The 15,814-nt window shown below is 40.0% G+C and overlaps 1 protein-coding gene across 2 annotated transcripts in view; it reads right to left on the bottom strand.

Annotated features, from left to right (window-relative positions):
- Positions 1-4,456: 4,456 nt before the first annotated feature.
- The window catches only part of KMT2C (lysine methyltransferase 2C), a 302,649-nt gene continuing 291,291 nt past the window's right edge, over positions 4,457-15,814 (bottom strand). For both annotated transcript variants that reach the window (XM_067542734.1, XM_067542735.1), the window contains 8 exons: positions 13,549-14,668; positions 11,482-11,618; positions 10,077-10,219; positions 9,639-9,807; positions 8,310-8,426; positions 7,279-7,352; positions 6,733-6,841; positions 4,457-6,439 (listed from right to left, as the gene is read on the bottom strand). In XM_067542734.1, coding sequence (XP_067398835.1) covers positions 6,347-6,439; positions 6,733-6,841; positions 7,279-7,352; positions 8,310-8,426; positions 9,639-9,807; positions 10,077-10,219; positions 11,482-11,618; positions 13,549-14,668 — 1,962 coding nt within the window. In that variant the 3' untranslated portion in view covers positions 4,457-6,346. The remainder of the gene's footprint in view (positions 6,440-6,732; positions 6,842-7,278; positions 7,353-8,309; positions 8,427-9,638; positions 9,808-10,076; positions 10,220-11,481; positions 11,619-13,548; positions 14,669-15,814) is intronic.

Below are 15,814 nucleotides of genomic sequence, written 5' to 3'. Positions count from 1 at the left end.
CTAACTGAAATCAGGGCCCTACTGTGCAAACACATAATGAGAGAGTCCCTACCCCAAAGAGCTTACAATCTAAATAGATGAGACAGACAAAGCTGGAGAAAGGAAATGTTAACTCTATTTTACAGATGAGAAACTGAGGCAGAGAGAGGTTATTGTCCAAGGACACAAAGGGAATTTTTGACAAAAGCTCGGAATTAAATCCAGCTCTCATAAGTCCCAGTTCATCTCGTGAAACCACAAGACCATTTTTTCTGTCCCTCTTCCCCGGTCCCTCCCTCAATTGCATCATCCTTCAGCTGCTTCCCCTTCCTCTAACTTGAGCTCTGTCAGGCTAGAGCACAACACAATGCTAGTCTCCCCAATTAAGCTGATTGTGACACAAACTGGCTTGCTGTGTGCTAATTGCAACACAATAGCTGGATAGCAGGCAGAGAACCATAGCTCTCATCACTTCCCCAAATGGAGACTTCTCAGCATCTTCTCTGCTGAAGCAGAAGGCTCTAAGAGAGTCTGGGCTTCAGGGTTATATCACCATTACTGAGGGACTTTTAAACAATGCTCAGTCTTGATCCATAAGCCATGACACCATTTGTTTGTCCATATATCAGGGGTGCATAAAGACAGGGATTGTCCAGCTGTCAGGCTTGCTGGCTTCCCCTTGTCACACCTAGCTTCCAGGTGCACCATAAGGCACATTTTCAACCAACGTCAGCCTTGCTCACTCAGTAACTCCCTTGCCTCAGAATCAGAAGATTGGGGGCTCAATTTTCACATTTAGGGGATCATATTTTCCAAAGAAGCAGCTGGGTCACTCTTGCTTGCTTTGCTCTGCTCTGCTCCATCCCAATCCTTTGGAGTATTTCATGCCATTCTCCTGGAGACCTAACTCATTTTCAGTTCTCTATCCCTGTTGCTTTTCCCTTCAAGTTTCACATCATGTCTTCCTCCTCGTTTTGGATGGCAAGCATCTCATGGATGGACATCATCTTCCTTCCTGTCCTTGTGCTTGGCGCTGGGAATGCTGCTGACAAAAACAAAGTATCAGCTCCTTGTTCTCACTATTTTCTCTTCAGCCTGCTCACTCTTTGACCTCATACTGCCCAGAAAGGTTAAGAAAGGTGACTTCCCCCCCCAGCTCCCTCCCCCATTTCTTTTATTTTATTGCTGCCCATGTTCCAGCCTCCTCACTCAACCATCACAGACCCAAAGATTTCCTCAGAGCAAGGCAGCTGTTGCATAAGGAATGAGAAATTTCTTACCTGATAATTGTCTGTTAACAGCTTTTCTGGTCATTCATCATTAGTGGCTCCCACCTGTGGAATTTGGAGGCAGTCCAGTGTTAATGTTGGAGGGACTGAGCCCTTCAGCTCAGACAACCAGAAGAGTGTTTCCAAAGCAGGAGAAGTATTCCAGCAACCAATTATTAGCATTAAGACAATTTGATCTCATATAGAAATAACCTAATGTAATTAGTTGTCCAAGTCTCCCTTTAAAGAAACATTTCAGTTTGGTACAAATCATGTTCCAGTCATGCCAAGGTAGGCTGAATGAGGAGAGAAGCTGCTAACAAAAAGAAAATGGGCAAGTAAGAACAGTCTCATTCTACAGCACAGCTTCTCTCCTTCTGTGTCACCGATAGGAAGTAGCAAGCAGCAAATCACCAACGTTGGGGGGGAAAAGGATAAGCAGAGATTTAATTATCAGAGTCGACGGCAAAAATAGGTAAAGCTCTTGGTCTATACCAGGGATGAGGTAAGATGATGTGATCTAAGGAATTGTTTGGGAGCCAACCCAGTAGTGCCTTCCTACCAACAGATGTCTCTATGAGGAATGGAAACCTGCTTAGCAAATGTTCCTCGGATCATGATTTGAGGACTTCAGTAACTCAGCCAGAGGTTAGGGGTCTATGACAGGAGTGGATGGGCGAGGTTCTGTGGCCTGCAATGTGCAGGAGGTTGGACTAGATGATCATGATGGTCCCTTCTGGCCTTAAAGTCTATGAATCTATGCACTTTCTTTCACGATGCCATTAGGGACCTTGCAGAGGGAGTATTGACTCCTTTGCAAATAGTTTTCCAGATGCCTAGCATGCCAACTGGTGCAGAATTTTAACATTTTGCCTGCAGCATCTTTGAGACCTTATAGCCCTGGCATTATGGTGGCCATGTCTATATTTGTGTTCAGACAGGCCAGACAGAGCAGTCAAAGTGAACTAAAAGGATGTGTACTCTGTGCTTTTGAAATTTGCCTTCCAGGTAGGCTCCCCACCCTGCAATGAGCCACTTGTTTGCCATTTAGTTGGCTTTCCGCATTAGGTATAGGAAAAATTTTTGGTCTGAGTGACTACAGTTGAAGCTTTAAAATTTCTGTGTAGTGAGTGCTCACTATTATATGGACTATGGGATCTTTTGGAAGGAAGGCCCTTATTAGGTCCTTCACTGGGGAGCTACTGCTGCACCAGCCCTACGTTCCCAAAACTTAAGAAATTACAGTATGTTTTTATATAACATTTCATCTGTGGTGGTGGTGTTTGCAGTACTTCCCCCAGCTGTGTACAGGAGGGAGGCAGCATGCTGTCTGGTAGAAATACCTTATTTGTGGGACTAGCCTGCTAGATGTCCCTGGAAATATGAAAGAGTGCCTGCCTGCCCCCAGCAGGATGGCTAGCACTCACTTAAGTACTCTGGGAGAACCCTCGTACCACTTGGGGCTTTACTCAGAAAACCAGAATAATTTTGAATGTGGGAAGGGATTTCACTTACCTTCCGATAATCCCGTGATGGTACACCTGTGTGAGAAATGGAGTCCTCATCTGCCTCCAGCCTGGTCACAAATTACCTGAAGTGCTCCTTATGCTTTAAAGTGGAGCCAGCCTACTTGGGGGTGAAGCAGGAGGGGAAGAAAACCCCTTTCCCACCCAATCTCCAAGCACCTTTCCCCGACAGAGATAAGATCGATGGCGAAAAACCAGACAAAACCTATTCCCATTCCACTGCAGCCTGAAATTGGAGCCCCTTTTCCCTGGATCCTTGGGCTGAAAGCCAGACAGGCACAACGCCCATTACACTGCACTGCAGCCTGAGACAGAGCTTCACAGGAGTCACAAGCTTCTCTGCTCACCCAGCTAAATTGCAGGGTGGGGAAAGAGCAGGGATCCTGATGCAGAGCTCCGGTGAGGGACTCTCTGAGGAGAAAAGCCCCAGCAACCACTCCACCAAAGGTGGGAAGGGCAAAGGAGGAAGGAGTTAAACGCTGATTTTTACACTGCTTACTCATTAACACCAGTACCAGTTGCTGCTTCATGAAGGGGACACCTGATTTTGTCTTTGGGACCTGGAGTCTCTGGAGTTTGCAAGACGTACTCTTGAACGGCTCTCCATGGGAATCCTCATGTGTCTGGGCAAGCCTCCCATGGTTGAGGTTTTGGGTGGGTGATTTGAGGCCCTAAATACCTGCCTGACTCCGTGCCCTGGGAGAGAGAGGGTCAGTGTTTGCGCAGCAGGGCATACCTCACCCCCTGAGGCTCTTGAACATCTGCCTGCAGCACCTCTTGGATGCGTCTGAGTTCCACAAGTGGGAGGCATTAACTCATTAGTACTGATGGAGGAGAGAAACTGGGCCGCAGAAAGAGGCTCTTTCTTCTGCTGCTGCGTTTCAGCTTTTACCAGATATCACTTCGGAGCACCGCTGAATAGAAGAGAGGCAGCCATCACATGTCAAGAGAGCAAGGAGAAGCAGCTGGTTGTGAAGGAGGCTCAAAGCAGCATAGTGGTACTACAGCTCAAGTCCAGGTGACCACCCATCCTAGGGCTCCACAACATTGACATCTCACCAGAACCAGGCTGGACTGGTTGATTGCCATGTGTCCACCAGGACTTGGGCTCATCCCCAATGCTGATGAGACAACATGTGGAAAAATAGTTCTCTGATGTCCAGTAAGTGTGGGTGCATGGGGGAAGCACTCATTGTGTCACTTGGAAAGAGGTGTGTCGGAAGGCTTTTTTCCATTCTTTTTGTTTCTGCTTCTCAACCAATAAATCTTGGGCTCTGGAGACCTTCCCTCTGTGTAAATGAAGGTGAAGAGGTCCTGACCCTTTCTGGAGAAGGAATGCTGGAGGCCTTGATGTGAAGGAGTAGCGAGCTGGGCACTAACTGTATTAGAAGATGGCTGGGCTCCTCTCTTGGGATCTCCTGCAGATTCTTTTCTTCTGGTGGAGGCAATAGCTTACCCCATGAGCTGAAGCTTAGTGCCCCTAACTACAAGCGCCAAAATCTGGAGGGTGTTGTGGACTCAGTGCATGGCTTTGTAGTAGACAATTCAGAATGCAGCTGGGTTTAGAGGGATGCTGGATCTGTGCCTGCTAACAGAGTCATGGTGCTCAGTGGTAGAAACAGAGGAGGTAACACTGGAACAAACAGAAAATAGACACTCCAAAATGAAAACGCAGAGGCATCATTTATAGATGTAAAATATTTTTATTTGTAAATGCTGATCTTCTAAATCTGTTTTCACAAATTCCAAAACCCATAACACTCTGTATACTTCAAAAAAAATTTTTTTTCTTTTTTTTTTTTTTTGCCAACATTAGATACTATTATACAGAACAGAAAAAACTGTAGGACAAATACTGGTAGGATGTTGGAATATTGTACAAGAGAAGAAAAATATTCAAGAAACAATTTCATACAGCTATTTATCAAGAGAAAAATATATACAATTGATTTATTCTGTAAGATAAAAATACATCATGCCATATACATTACAAGTTCAGAACTGTATTACTGAATATACCAACAGTTTACAGTCCACTTTAATTGTGCACACAAAAAACTTCATTTTTTTTTTATATTTAACCTGTGAAGTGTCAGTACCAGAATTTTAAGTACAAAATAAAAAGCTAACCTGGTTCAAAATGCTGATTAAGTTTCTACAAGCAAACACAAAACAGTGTTTATTTTTTAAAGAAATGTAAACAAAAACAATCCATACAAACACATTTTTAAATTACATTTTCCAAAACCCTATTGCCAGAGTCCTGCAGCTGCAAGCACAATTACATCTAATTTTTTTCCTTGTTTTTTCTTTTAAAGAAGGCTATCATATTAGACTTAAGCTCCCACTACATGATTCTATTCTGTTTACATGATTTAGTGTAAGCTGAACAGTCACCTAGTTGTGACTACTTTTTCTGAAGAAAAAACAATGTTCAGCCTCTATTTTGGGTGGTTTTAGCAGTTATTCACAGTTATCACAAGTTGTAAGCACAAAAAAACCTGACTTAAGAAATAGGGATGCAACAATATAATACAAATAAAATAAATCAGTCTAACTTACCCAAGCAACTATAAAAGTCATAGTTGTGATATACATGCCTCCTATCAGGCTTAAAGTTTAAAAAAAAAAAAAAAAAAAGGTACTAATAGACCACAGTTGAGCCAGCTTTAAACATTTAAAAAAAATCCTCTCTTTAAATTGAGATTTTGCTTATTCCATAATAATTTTAATGGCATGTTTAGTAACACATGAGATCATATTGTAACATCCCTATCGACATTTTATAATAAGCACCCGAACTGCTGCAGAGTCTGGTAGCATTTGGTCAATAACTATTTTTTTATACTGTATTTTTTTCTCAAAATATTTACACTTTTGTACAAAGTAACAGGGTTTGTTAGTTCTGCGGGTAACAGCAGCAGCTTGGCTTTCTTCTAACTTTTTTTTTTTTTAAAAATAGCTTCATTCACTTATTCAATAATAAATACAAAAAGTTTCTCTTATTTTACAGAAATCAAAAACTACAATAAACTGACTCATGGAATCAAGTATTTTAAATGTATTTTAGTGCAAGTTATTTTTCCCTTAGCTCTATCCCTAAGGAAGTCGTTTCAGTACATTCCTTGTTCAGTGGTGTCTACTTTTATTTAAAAATTTTCTTTAATTAGAGGGCCTGCCCCTTTATCAAATAAGGCTGTGGCCAGCACTTTGGACTTCTCCCGTTCGCTGGTGATTTCAGTCTTACATTCATATATGCCCACCTGCCCTTTAGCAGGTCAGCCATCAGTTCTTTGCCCAGATTAAACAGTTTCTCCATAGTGAGCTCAAAAAAAAACAAAAGTGCTGGACCATTCTTTAATTCAGTTTAACTTCCATGCATTTGGGAAGTTAGACAGCTTCCGATTTTGTCGGCTTGCTTCTGGTGCTTGTTTTACACTTGAGTAGAAATTTAAACTCCCAGAAGTGATTCCCCTTCTCTCAGGAAAGTAAGAATTTTCTGTCGACAAAATCAAAATGTGAGTCACTTCTTCCTAGGGACAAGCAACCCTCAAAGACAGCAAGGAATGCATTCTAGTTCATCCATTTTCGGCAGTTTACAGCTCCACAGTGACAAGGGATCTTGTGCTGGTCATCTTCAAAATCAAACTTATAATCATAGCAAAGCTGGAAGAAAACAAATGTCGAGAGGCTGGTTATGAACTATGTGGTTTGTATTCTTTACTACATCTTTTCTTGTATCTTATCATTCTATACTATACACTAACCTAGCCAGTACATAACATACTTTTTGGAACTTTAGTAGTTTATATTGAGGAAGGGGATGGGAAATGTTGGACTACAGGATCCTTCCCAAGCCTGAGTAAGCAAGTTGCTGATGCTAATGATAGTACAACATACATGGTCATTCGGGGGTGGGGGGGAAGACAACAAAACAAGAGCAAATGAGTAAGCTCTACCTCCTCTCCCTTCTGGATTCTCCTGCTGGAGCTGATGATAATCTTGTGTCCTCTCTCAAAAGTCACCACCTCAGCCACGCAGTTAGGTGCACATGAATGGTTAATATACCTACAGAAATAAAAGATTTGCAAAATGTATTTTTTTTTAAATCCATGTAATTGGACTTGAATCTGAGTAAACCACAGAGTGCCTTTAGCTTCAGTGTGAACTGATTTTTGCAGCTAAAATTACATTACCCTGTACTTGTTTGTTTACCTAGAAAAATGTGAAAAAAAAGAAATCAAAAGATGAAAAAAAAAATACATTTCTTTTTCTACAGCTGAACATGTGCATTGAAACTGTTAATCAAGGCTATAGAGAGTGAAGGAGAAAGACAGCATTGCTTCAGTGTGAAGACTGAATGCACCAGCTGAGAGAATAAGGCCACTGAAAGAAAAAACCAAAAAAAAACCAAAACCCAAAATGGAATCCCTCACCAACAGCCTGCCAAGGGAACATGGCTAATTTCCAAACATGAAATCACAGCTCTCTGTAAAGCCACCCACCTTGCAGGACCGCCTGTCAATGTAGCATCAATGACATGATCACTGTCAATGCGGAACATGTACACTCCACGATTCTGAAAGAGAGTGGGGAGAAAAGGCGCTATAGATTTTACAAGAAAAGTCAATGATTAAAACAAAGCAGCAACATGAGACATCTCCAAGTGTTCTTCCGGATTCACAATTAGACATGCTCATTGGCTCACTAAGGAAGCACTGACTCATATATTTCACCTATTACGGGAAAGTGGAATACTATCATTAACTCCACTACTTATGAGGAATGGTTTGGCCATAAACACACGAGGCAACCTCCTGTGATTTAATACGTCCCTCCAGTAATATGCGAATATGATTTGTATAGCACCTTTCACATAAGCTCTCAAAGTGCTTTATCAATGCACCCTCAGAACATCCCTGCACTGCGCAAAGAAATTAAGCCTTACTTAAAAAGTGGTCCCTAAAAATTGAGGCCCTGAGCTCTCTGTGCTTGTAAATCTGTAAGTTCGGAATACTATTACCAGATCCATTGGGGTTTGTGAGGTTTAATACATTTGTTAAGCACTTTCAGATCCTTGAATGAAAGGCGCTATACAGGTCTAAGTCATCTAAGGTAATATTAGCTCAAAGTCACACAGGGAGTCTGTAGCAGAGTGGTGAACAGAATCAAAAGCAAAGTGGCACAGCAAAAGTGTGCTGAGTCTATGAGAGGCCAGTGGACTGAAACCATCCTCTGCTAGTTTCTATGGCCTGTGTTATACAGGAGGTCAGACTGGATGACCACAATGGTCCCTTCTGGCCTTGGAACCTATGAATCCAGGAGTCCCAATTCCCAGACCCCTGCTATAATCACTAGACACCACACTGCCTCCCATAATTCAAACATTCATCCACATTCACAACAGTATTTTGACTCAGCTTCCTCAGAATGGAAGTCTTAAAATGCTGGCAACACATCTCATTTTGTTGCATGAATACTTGGAAAGGAAAGGAAAGCACAGTAAGTAAATAATAATAATAATAATATACAATACCTGAGATTCATAAAGCTTCTCTTTCCTGTTTGCTACCTCATTACGGATGATAGTTCCAATATATTCAATGATCATGGTGTGCTTTTCAATGTCTCTAGCAGCATATAACCCCAGGCCCTACAAAGGGAATACTATGTGATTTAGAACTGGAGAATCAGTGCACATTTACATTTGATTCCTTTGGTGTGCCCCAAAGCCATACTTGGAGAAAACCTGTATCTACCCTTGCAGAAAGGACATTTAATGAAAGATAAAAAGTGACTCAGCTGAAAGAACACAAAAGATCAGCAAATGCAAACAACCACCTTAGCTCTAGCTGCCAGCTGCACATTCAGTATGTTTAACAATTTACAGTTTGAAATATAAACAGTGATATATTAAGTGACATATTTACCCATAAACTGGAAAAGCAAAGAGTTTATGTGCAACATGGCTGAATTAATACTTTACACTTTTAAAGTTTAAAACAGAATTATCTGAGCAATTACATTCTGTGATTTCTTCACTTCTGAATCTCTGGATTTTTTTGTGATTTTAACTATACAGCTTTAATGATGCAGTATGTTTTTTGCATTTAATTTCCTAGTTTTTTAAAGTAAGAGAACATGCTTTGTAATTATTTATCTTGCAGTCAATTGAGCTAGTAGGCATTTTACTCTAGATCTGTTTGATTTGGGCAGAGATTGTAAATTCCTTGAACAATAAAGTAGAACTTTCTAGATCCAAAGAATTCAAATATATGCTATGGTGCTTTAACTATATAAATAATTTTTCCTAGTCCAACCTAAAATATACAGAAAATACATATAAGGCAATATGTACAGATTTGGCAACATGTTCCATGGAGCTGAACACTTGGGAGGATTGCATAAATCAATAAATTAACTATTTAATTGTATTAACATGACAAAGTCTGGTATTCAACATTCTGGTCTCACATTTTTTCTGTTCTCCATCTTTTAATTAGCTAGCTTGGTCTAAAATTAACTACTAGGTTATGCAGATGATGCTCCCACTGCTGCTGGTAAAAATAAGCTGTAAATTTTAGTTTCTTTACTAAACTGCATTTTTTTTTTTTTGGACAAAAAAATTAAGAGGACCTAACCAGTAAAACAACAGAACTCAGTTTTGCAAGCTAGAGCTTCAATTAATTAAATTCAGGGGGAAAAAAGATTTAAATTAATCAACAATTTTTGTTACATACAGTAAATAGAAACTGATCACCACGTATATGACGAAAATTCCCTTCAGACTTCATGCGACTCTACAGACTGTTGGGACTTGTACTTAGGAATAAAATCTAAAAAATATAGCTATGTTGTAACTGACCTGAATCCGAGAGCGAGCCAGATACACATTGGATTTCCATTCAGTCTTCATTTTACGATACTGGGAGGACTTGGAATGGACAAACTGTTTACTGTAAGGCGCATTTAGCTCTCCTGTCACTGTGCTCTGAAATGACTTTGAGGTGCTGGTGCTATTCAAGGTGTGAGGCCTGTAGGAATTGGGCATATAATAGAAAAAATACAAGAAAAACTGAAGATTTCTCCGAATACATCCTGAAACTGAATTTTATTAGAAAATCTTTCAGACAAACATACATTTAAAGCCAGCTAGCATAGACAACAAAGCGGTTCCTTTGATTCAGGCATGCACATACACAGCCAAAGACAACAGGGTTTGTAAGCAGCAGACAAAAGCACAAAGAACCCTAAGCAGCCTATAAACCCTGGGCTGTACTATGTGAAGTTAAAACAAAAATACCTTAACACAAACCTCTTGACATGGGTACTCATTTTAGGCTCAGCACGGGCACAGCCCGTGGGGTTGATGGCAAGAGGAAGCTCCATTAAAGGGTTTCGGCCATATCGGAAAGTGTAGTTCTCACAAGCCTCAACCCCAGGAAGCTGTAAGAAACAAAGGAATCACATGTTAACACGTTAGCAAAACATCTACGCAACAGTCTACCTTTGTAAACCTGGAACAAGCAAAGTTCTCACAATTACTTAGATTTAAGACTTGATATCGTGCCTTATATGATAAATCTTCAATAGCATTTTCTTGACAAAAAGCTGTGTTTTGATGCTTATCTATATTAAATCAGACTAACTAATTTACAAATATAGAAATACAGAGAGATACACTGGGTGTTAGTAAAACTCCCCGTTCCTCCTGGCTCTAAAGAACATGTGGTGAGCGTATGATGTGGCATGCTTGCATATGAGGCAGATACTTCCACTGTAATGCACTGGTTTTTTGGGTGTGTTTTATGAATAAAGCTGGTAGAAAATCTTTGTTCAGAAAAATTTCTCGCCACACAATGAGAAAATTTCAATTCTAATGACAAATTTTGATTTTTCCATGGGTAATTTCAAAACAAAAAAAATGTTTTTATGTCAACAATGTTTTGGATTTGATTTTTGGAAACCACCACATTTTGGCTTTCAAATTTTCAGTTTTTGGATTTTCAGGTTCTTCTTCCCTGAAGAAGTGTGAGAAGGTGGAGGAAAAAAAATCTTACTTTCTCACACCTTCTGTTTTCCTTCTGCTGTGTGTGTGATTTATCCAGTAATTCTGTGTGTTGCATGCAGCACACTCATTTGCTACAACCTTTCATGTTCTCAATAGAATGAAACAACTCTAAATAAAGAGAGAGTGTGTCACTATCTCCAGAATTAAACGGAACCTCTTCTTATCAGGGAGGCATACTGTACTTCAAGAGCAATCCCTTTGGGGGAAGTGCAAGCTGGGTTTCCTCAGTTGCCCGCCTTTCCACAGTGGTTACGTTGGGAGAGAATAACTTTGGTTTCCCCCAGTGACTGCAGACCTGCTGGCTGAGATTTCACCAAATCATTCTGTCTCTGGCTCCTCTTGCTAACCCTTTCCTTGAATAGTTGCACTGGCCCCCGACAGACTCCCAGGTGGAGGGGAGATTGACAGTGCCTTGCAGAATTTCCCATCCCAGCAGATTATCCACTCTAGGAGGCCCTGTGGCCTGTTTCACAGTGGCAGAAACCAGTGTAAACTAAGAGTCAATATTTCATTATTATTATTATTTACACAAATATTTATGGGATATATGTATCATTTTCACCTGCGAAGTTCTAAATTGTAAAACTTTACTATTTAATTAGAATAAGAGTCCAGAACTGTTATGGCAATGACTCACTGATTCAGCGATTCTTGCCACTGCAGAGACTGTCAAGCCAAAGAGGTCTTCACCCTTCAAATATCCAGGAAAGAGCTGTAGCATTTCAGATTCTTTTCTAACAGAAGCAACAGGCTCCAAGATTTTATTCCACACACCTACATGACCACATGGAAAAAGATTATAATGAGCAAAAAAGAAAGCCCACAGACACTGCAGTTATAGCTAACTAAATAAGGAAATCGGAGCAGAACACCTATCATGAAAAAAGCCAGAGAGTGCCAGATTTCTCATTTTATATCTAAAGGGAACCACTTAATGAAATAAAATTTCCCACTTCCCCATAGTGTTGAAGTTTGTAATGGAGAGTCATGAGAGTGGTTATGTTCTGCTGAGTACACTCAGCGTTTGAGAAACATGACAAACACTGTGTACTGGATTAAAAATTTTAGATCACTAATTCAATATTACAAATTCCTACTCACGTTATCAAGCAGCTAAGTTTCTCCTGCTAAACAGATACATTCTTAAAAATGACCACAAAGTAAATAAAGTTTCCTAAAATAAATGGAATTTTCCACTTTCTTAAGTTGGTGATTTCTTATTGTCCCAGATGTCTCATGGTGGTACAGCCTGTTGTTATGGAGAGGATCAAAGACCTGAGTTTGGGACTCTAGCTCAATTCTTTCAGCCCTTTCTCACAATCCAAGAATTGCTGGGGATGACTATAGAGACACAGCATGCTTAGCCCAAGATTGCAACTTGGGTCAGTTTGCTAGGACCCTACAAATATGCCCCCATTCTTCTATCCAGCCAATACTGATCACCATCGTCTGAGCCCAAAGGGAATCTCTGCTGTCATTTCCGAACCTTAAAGATCCATCAATTTTCTCTGATTTTCATCACCACTCTGGGGATTCTGCACAGCAGTTGAAGAGAAGTGAATCAACCTCCTTTCATGGCTTGACAATGTCACTGCATAGTTAGTTAAATGGGTCTCTGTTAAATACCACAAGACATTCTACTTTCATCGGGGTCTGAGTGCACTGCTTCAACAGTATTTCTAGTGTCTCCATGCCCAGGAAGCGACCAAAACCAGGAAATGGATCCAAGTCTAGTACAATACTGCTGAGCTGGCTAAATATACTTTCAAGTATGGGTCTGCTCTGAAAAGTCACTATGTAAAAACACCACCTTCGTAATTTGACAGATCTGCTGTGTATGTATTCAGACTCAGTTCTTCTTCAGTGATTAAAGTATCCCTGTTAGTACTGCAAGCTAACATAGCTAAGATTAAGTGAACTGGAGTCCATTACGATTTCTAAATCATGTACAGAACAGTTTAGTAAGTTGCACCTTGTTATGTCTGCAGGCCACTGCGAGCATAATTTGACAATGGGATTGCACAGGTGTAAATAGCAGGTGTTATGTGAGAGATAGAAAGAAATTAGCTTGACTCGCAGAGCCTAGGGTGTGTTTGCATACCTAGAAGCTGGAAAAAATGACTTTTTACTTGTAGCTTGAACACATCTGATCTGGAGATCACTGAACCAGAATGAAAATGGAGCCTCAAAATGCCAAATTTAGAAAGTCACTTTTCAGAGCGGAAACAAACACTAATATTCTTTAAAATTTTGTTCAACTTTCATGTTATATCCTTTTGGCTTCTTTAGGAGTTTGTTGCAAATATCCTTTATTTCTCATTTTATTTGGAGGGGACAATATTCTTTTACCTGTCTAGGTACTTCTATGGTTCGCACCACTATTGCATCCTAGAAGTTTCATATTTGAAACGCACGGTACTGTGTAAGGCTCTCAGTGCTAGAATTACAGCCTTGTCATCTTGGTATAAAAATTACATCACACAGTAGAATTAGCAAATGATTAGGCACCAGATAAATACATTTTCAATTCTACAATGGAAGTCTAAATTGTTTTACATTACTGATCATGAAATAGAAACAAGAAACCTACCCAGGAAAACAAGTGCATGCAACATTTATCTGAAACATTTACTGTACATATGGTGTATAAGAAAACTGTATTATCATGAAAACCCTCAGCTGAGTTTACACAATTCTTGGTTACCTTTTGGTGTTGAATCTGTAAGAATCAGATCTTCATGACCTTGCTCAATGATTCTGATCACAAACACGGGAAACCCATCCTTCTCCTCAATAGAACACAAATAGCGACAGCGCCTGTTTGCATATCGCATGCTCCAATATAACCGGCTGGCCTCATATCCAATAGGGAAGAGAGCTTTTGAAGAGTGGAATGCCTGCATCTGTTGTGGCAGCAGCTGACCAATAGTGTGGAAGATCAGGCTTCCTACACGGAAAGTGTGCTCACGTTCTCCCCGCTGTACTATACTAGCAATTTGCCGTACCTCATCACGCTGAACGTAGACCCTCCTGAAAACTGCAAAGTAACTAAGTTCTTGCTCATGAGCTCCCTTTGGTTTGTGCATGGGGCAAAGCATGGTTTTGTCTTTGAAAAACATGCATTGTGCTTTAATGGCACAGGTAAAATGATAAATATTGGTGCATCTTAACCTGTGACAACTGCTGGTGGCGCCCATTTTGTGACAGAACATGCATTTCATTTGCAAGCCTCTTCGCAGTGCTAGTTCCACGTTAATTAAGGCACCAGCCTGTGTCTCATAGACCTCGGTAGACCAAAGAGCACAGTTCAAATGGACCCAAAGGTCTAAGTCAAGGTTAAGAAGCCTTGCTGGTCCATCTGTTAGTCCATCACCCTCTTCATGACAGAAGCAACATTTTCTGTAGTCTTTAGGCACTGGGTCAGGTTTAAGGGTTGTGCCCAGTTTCTTGAGAAACTCATCTATCTCCTCTTCACCAGGAGGTTTGAATGATCCTTTAGGAATCACAACCTGAATGTTCCATTTCTTCCATTTCATTCCTCTCCATTTCTTACTTAGAGGTCGACAATCATCAAGGCTACTGTGTATTGTTTTTAACCTAGGTTTTAGCTTCACTGTTACTTTAAGCTCATCTGGCTTTGCCTCTACCTTGGCTGCTTCAAATGCAGGGGGGAAAATGATAAGGGGTGATGAAGGTGGAGAAACTTTTTCCTGGAGCTGAGGGAGACAATGTACATCTAAAGCGGAGACGTTGTTGTTGTACTGATGGAATGCTTTAGGTAGCATCTCTTTCATCGGTGACTGTGGGAAAGACGGAATTGATTCCTGAGAAATAAATAAAAAAAAGCCTCTTAAAAATGTATTACAGATTGAACAACAACAAATGTCCCCTAATAATAAGAGTTGAATTTAGAGCATATAAGGCCATTTGTCAGGTTGCTGTGCCATAGGACAAAATAAGTTACCTTGATTCATTCATACCATGACTTGTGCTGGGCCACAAAGCAATATTTTAATAATTTTTCAGCTTTACTTTTGTTCCAGTAAGTCCAGAGTATGGTTCCTTTACACCTCAGAGACAGAGAGACAAGTGATCCTCTCCTCTTTTGTGATGCTTTTAAAAAATGAACTAGCAAATAGTTTAGATAGCAACACCCAATAGTTTAACAATATCTATATTTATAGGAAGCTTTGGATGAAATTGTATAAAAATCTCTAAAAATGGGTCAGGAGATAAATTATTAATGACTAAGGAACTAGTTAATTGTCAGAGAGAGAGGCTGCGAATTAAAGGAGTGTATTTTTCACAGAAGTTGGTGAGGAGTGGAGTCCTGCAGGGACAAATACACTATTTAAAAAAAAAAAAAGGCAAATTATTACACAAGATCTAAATTTGCAGATGGATTTCAAAACAGGGGCAGAGTAAAGACTCAGAGGGACTGATATGTTTTGTAGGGTCATTTTGAAAAATTAAATGAAAAGATACAGAGTCAGAATATGAAATTTAATTGTTTAAAAATAAAGTGATGCACTTGATTAGAAATAATCCCCAAGATAAGAACAATTTAACCAGTATTGAATTAGTTACTATGGTAGAGAAAAAAGGATCTGGACATACTGATAAACCCAATATTTATATTCTCCATCCAGTTTGTAGCAACAATAGAAAGGCAAATGGGGTGCTGGTTTGTATTAAGGTGGGCATATAGTTATATAGTAAATCTATGGATATTATGCAAACACATTGTAGAGCACTGATTAAATGACATTTGAAGAACAGTATTCACTTTCATCCACCTTTTTTGAAAAAAGAATAAGCATTAGGCCAACTAAAATGATAAGTGATCTGAAGGCGCTTAACCTTGAAGTGAGGGGTGACCACACGGGAACTGCTTCAGTCTTGAAAGAAGACAATTTTATCATGACGTGACTGAAGCTTTATAATGTGTTTAAACTAAAGTTATTGTAAAA

Source organism: Emydura macquarii, unplaced genomic scaffold (genome assembly GCF_026122565.2).
Source record: "Emydura macquarii macquarii isolate MOO-44397 ecotype Brisbane River unplaced genomic scaffold, CSIRO-AGI_Emac_v2 contig_719, whole genome shotgun sequence".
NCBI classification, from domain to species: domain Eukaryota; kingdom Metazoa; phylum Chordata; order Testudines; family Chelidae; genus Emydura; species Emydura macquarii.
This window is presented reverse-complemented; position numbering and strand designations above follow the sequence as displayed.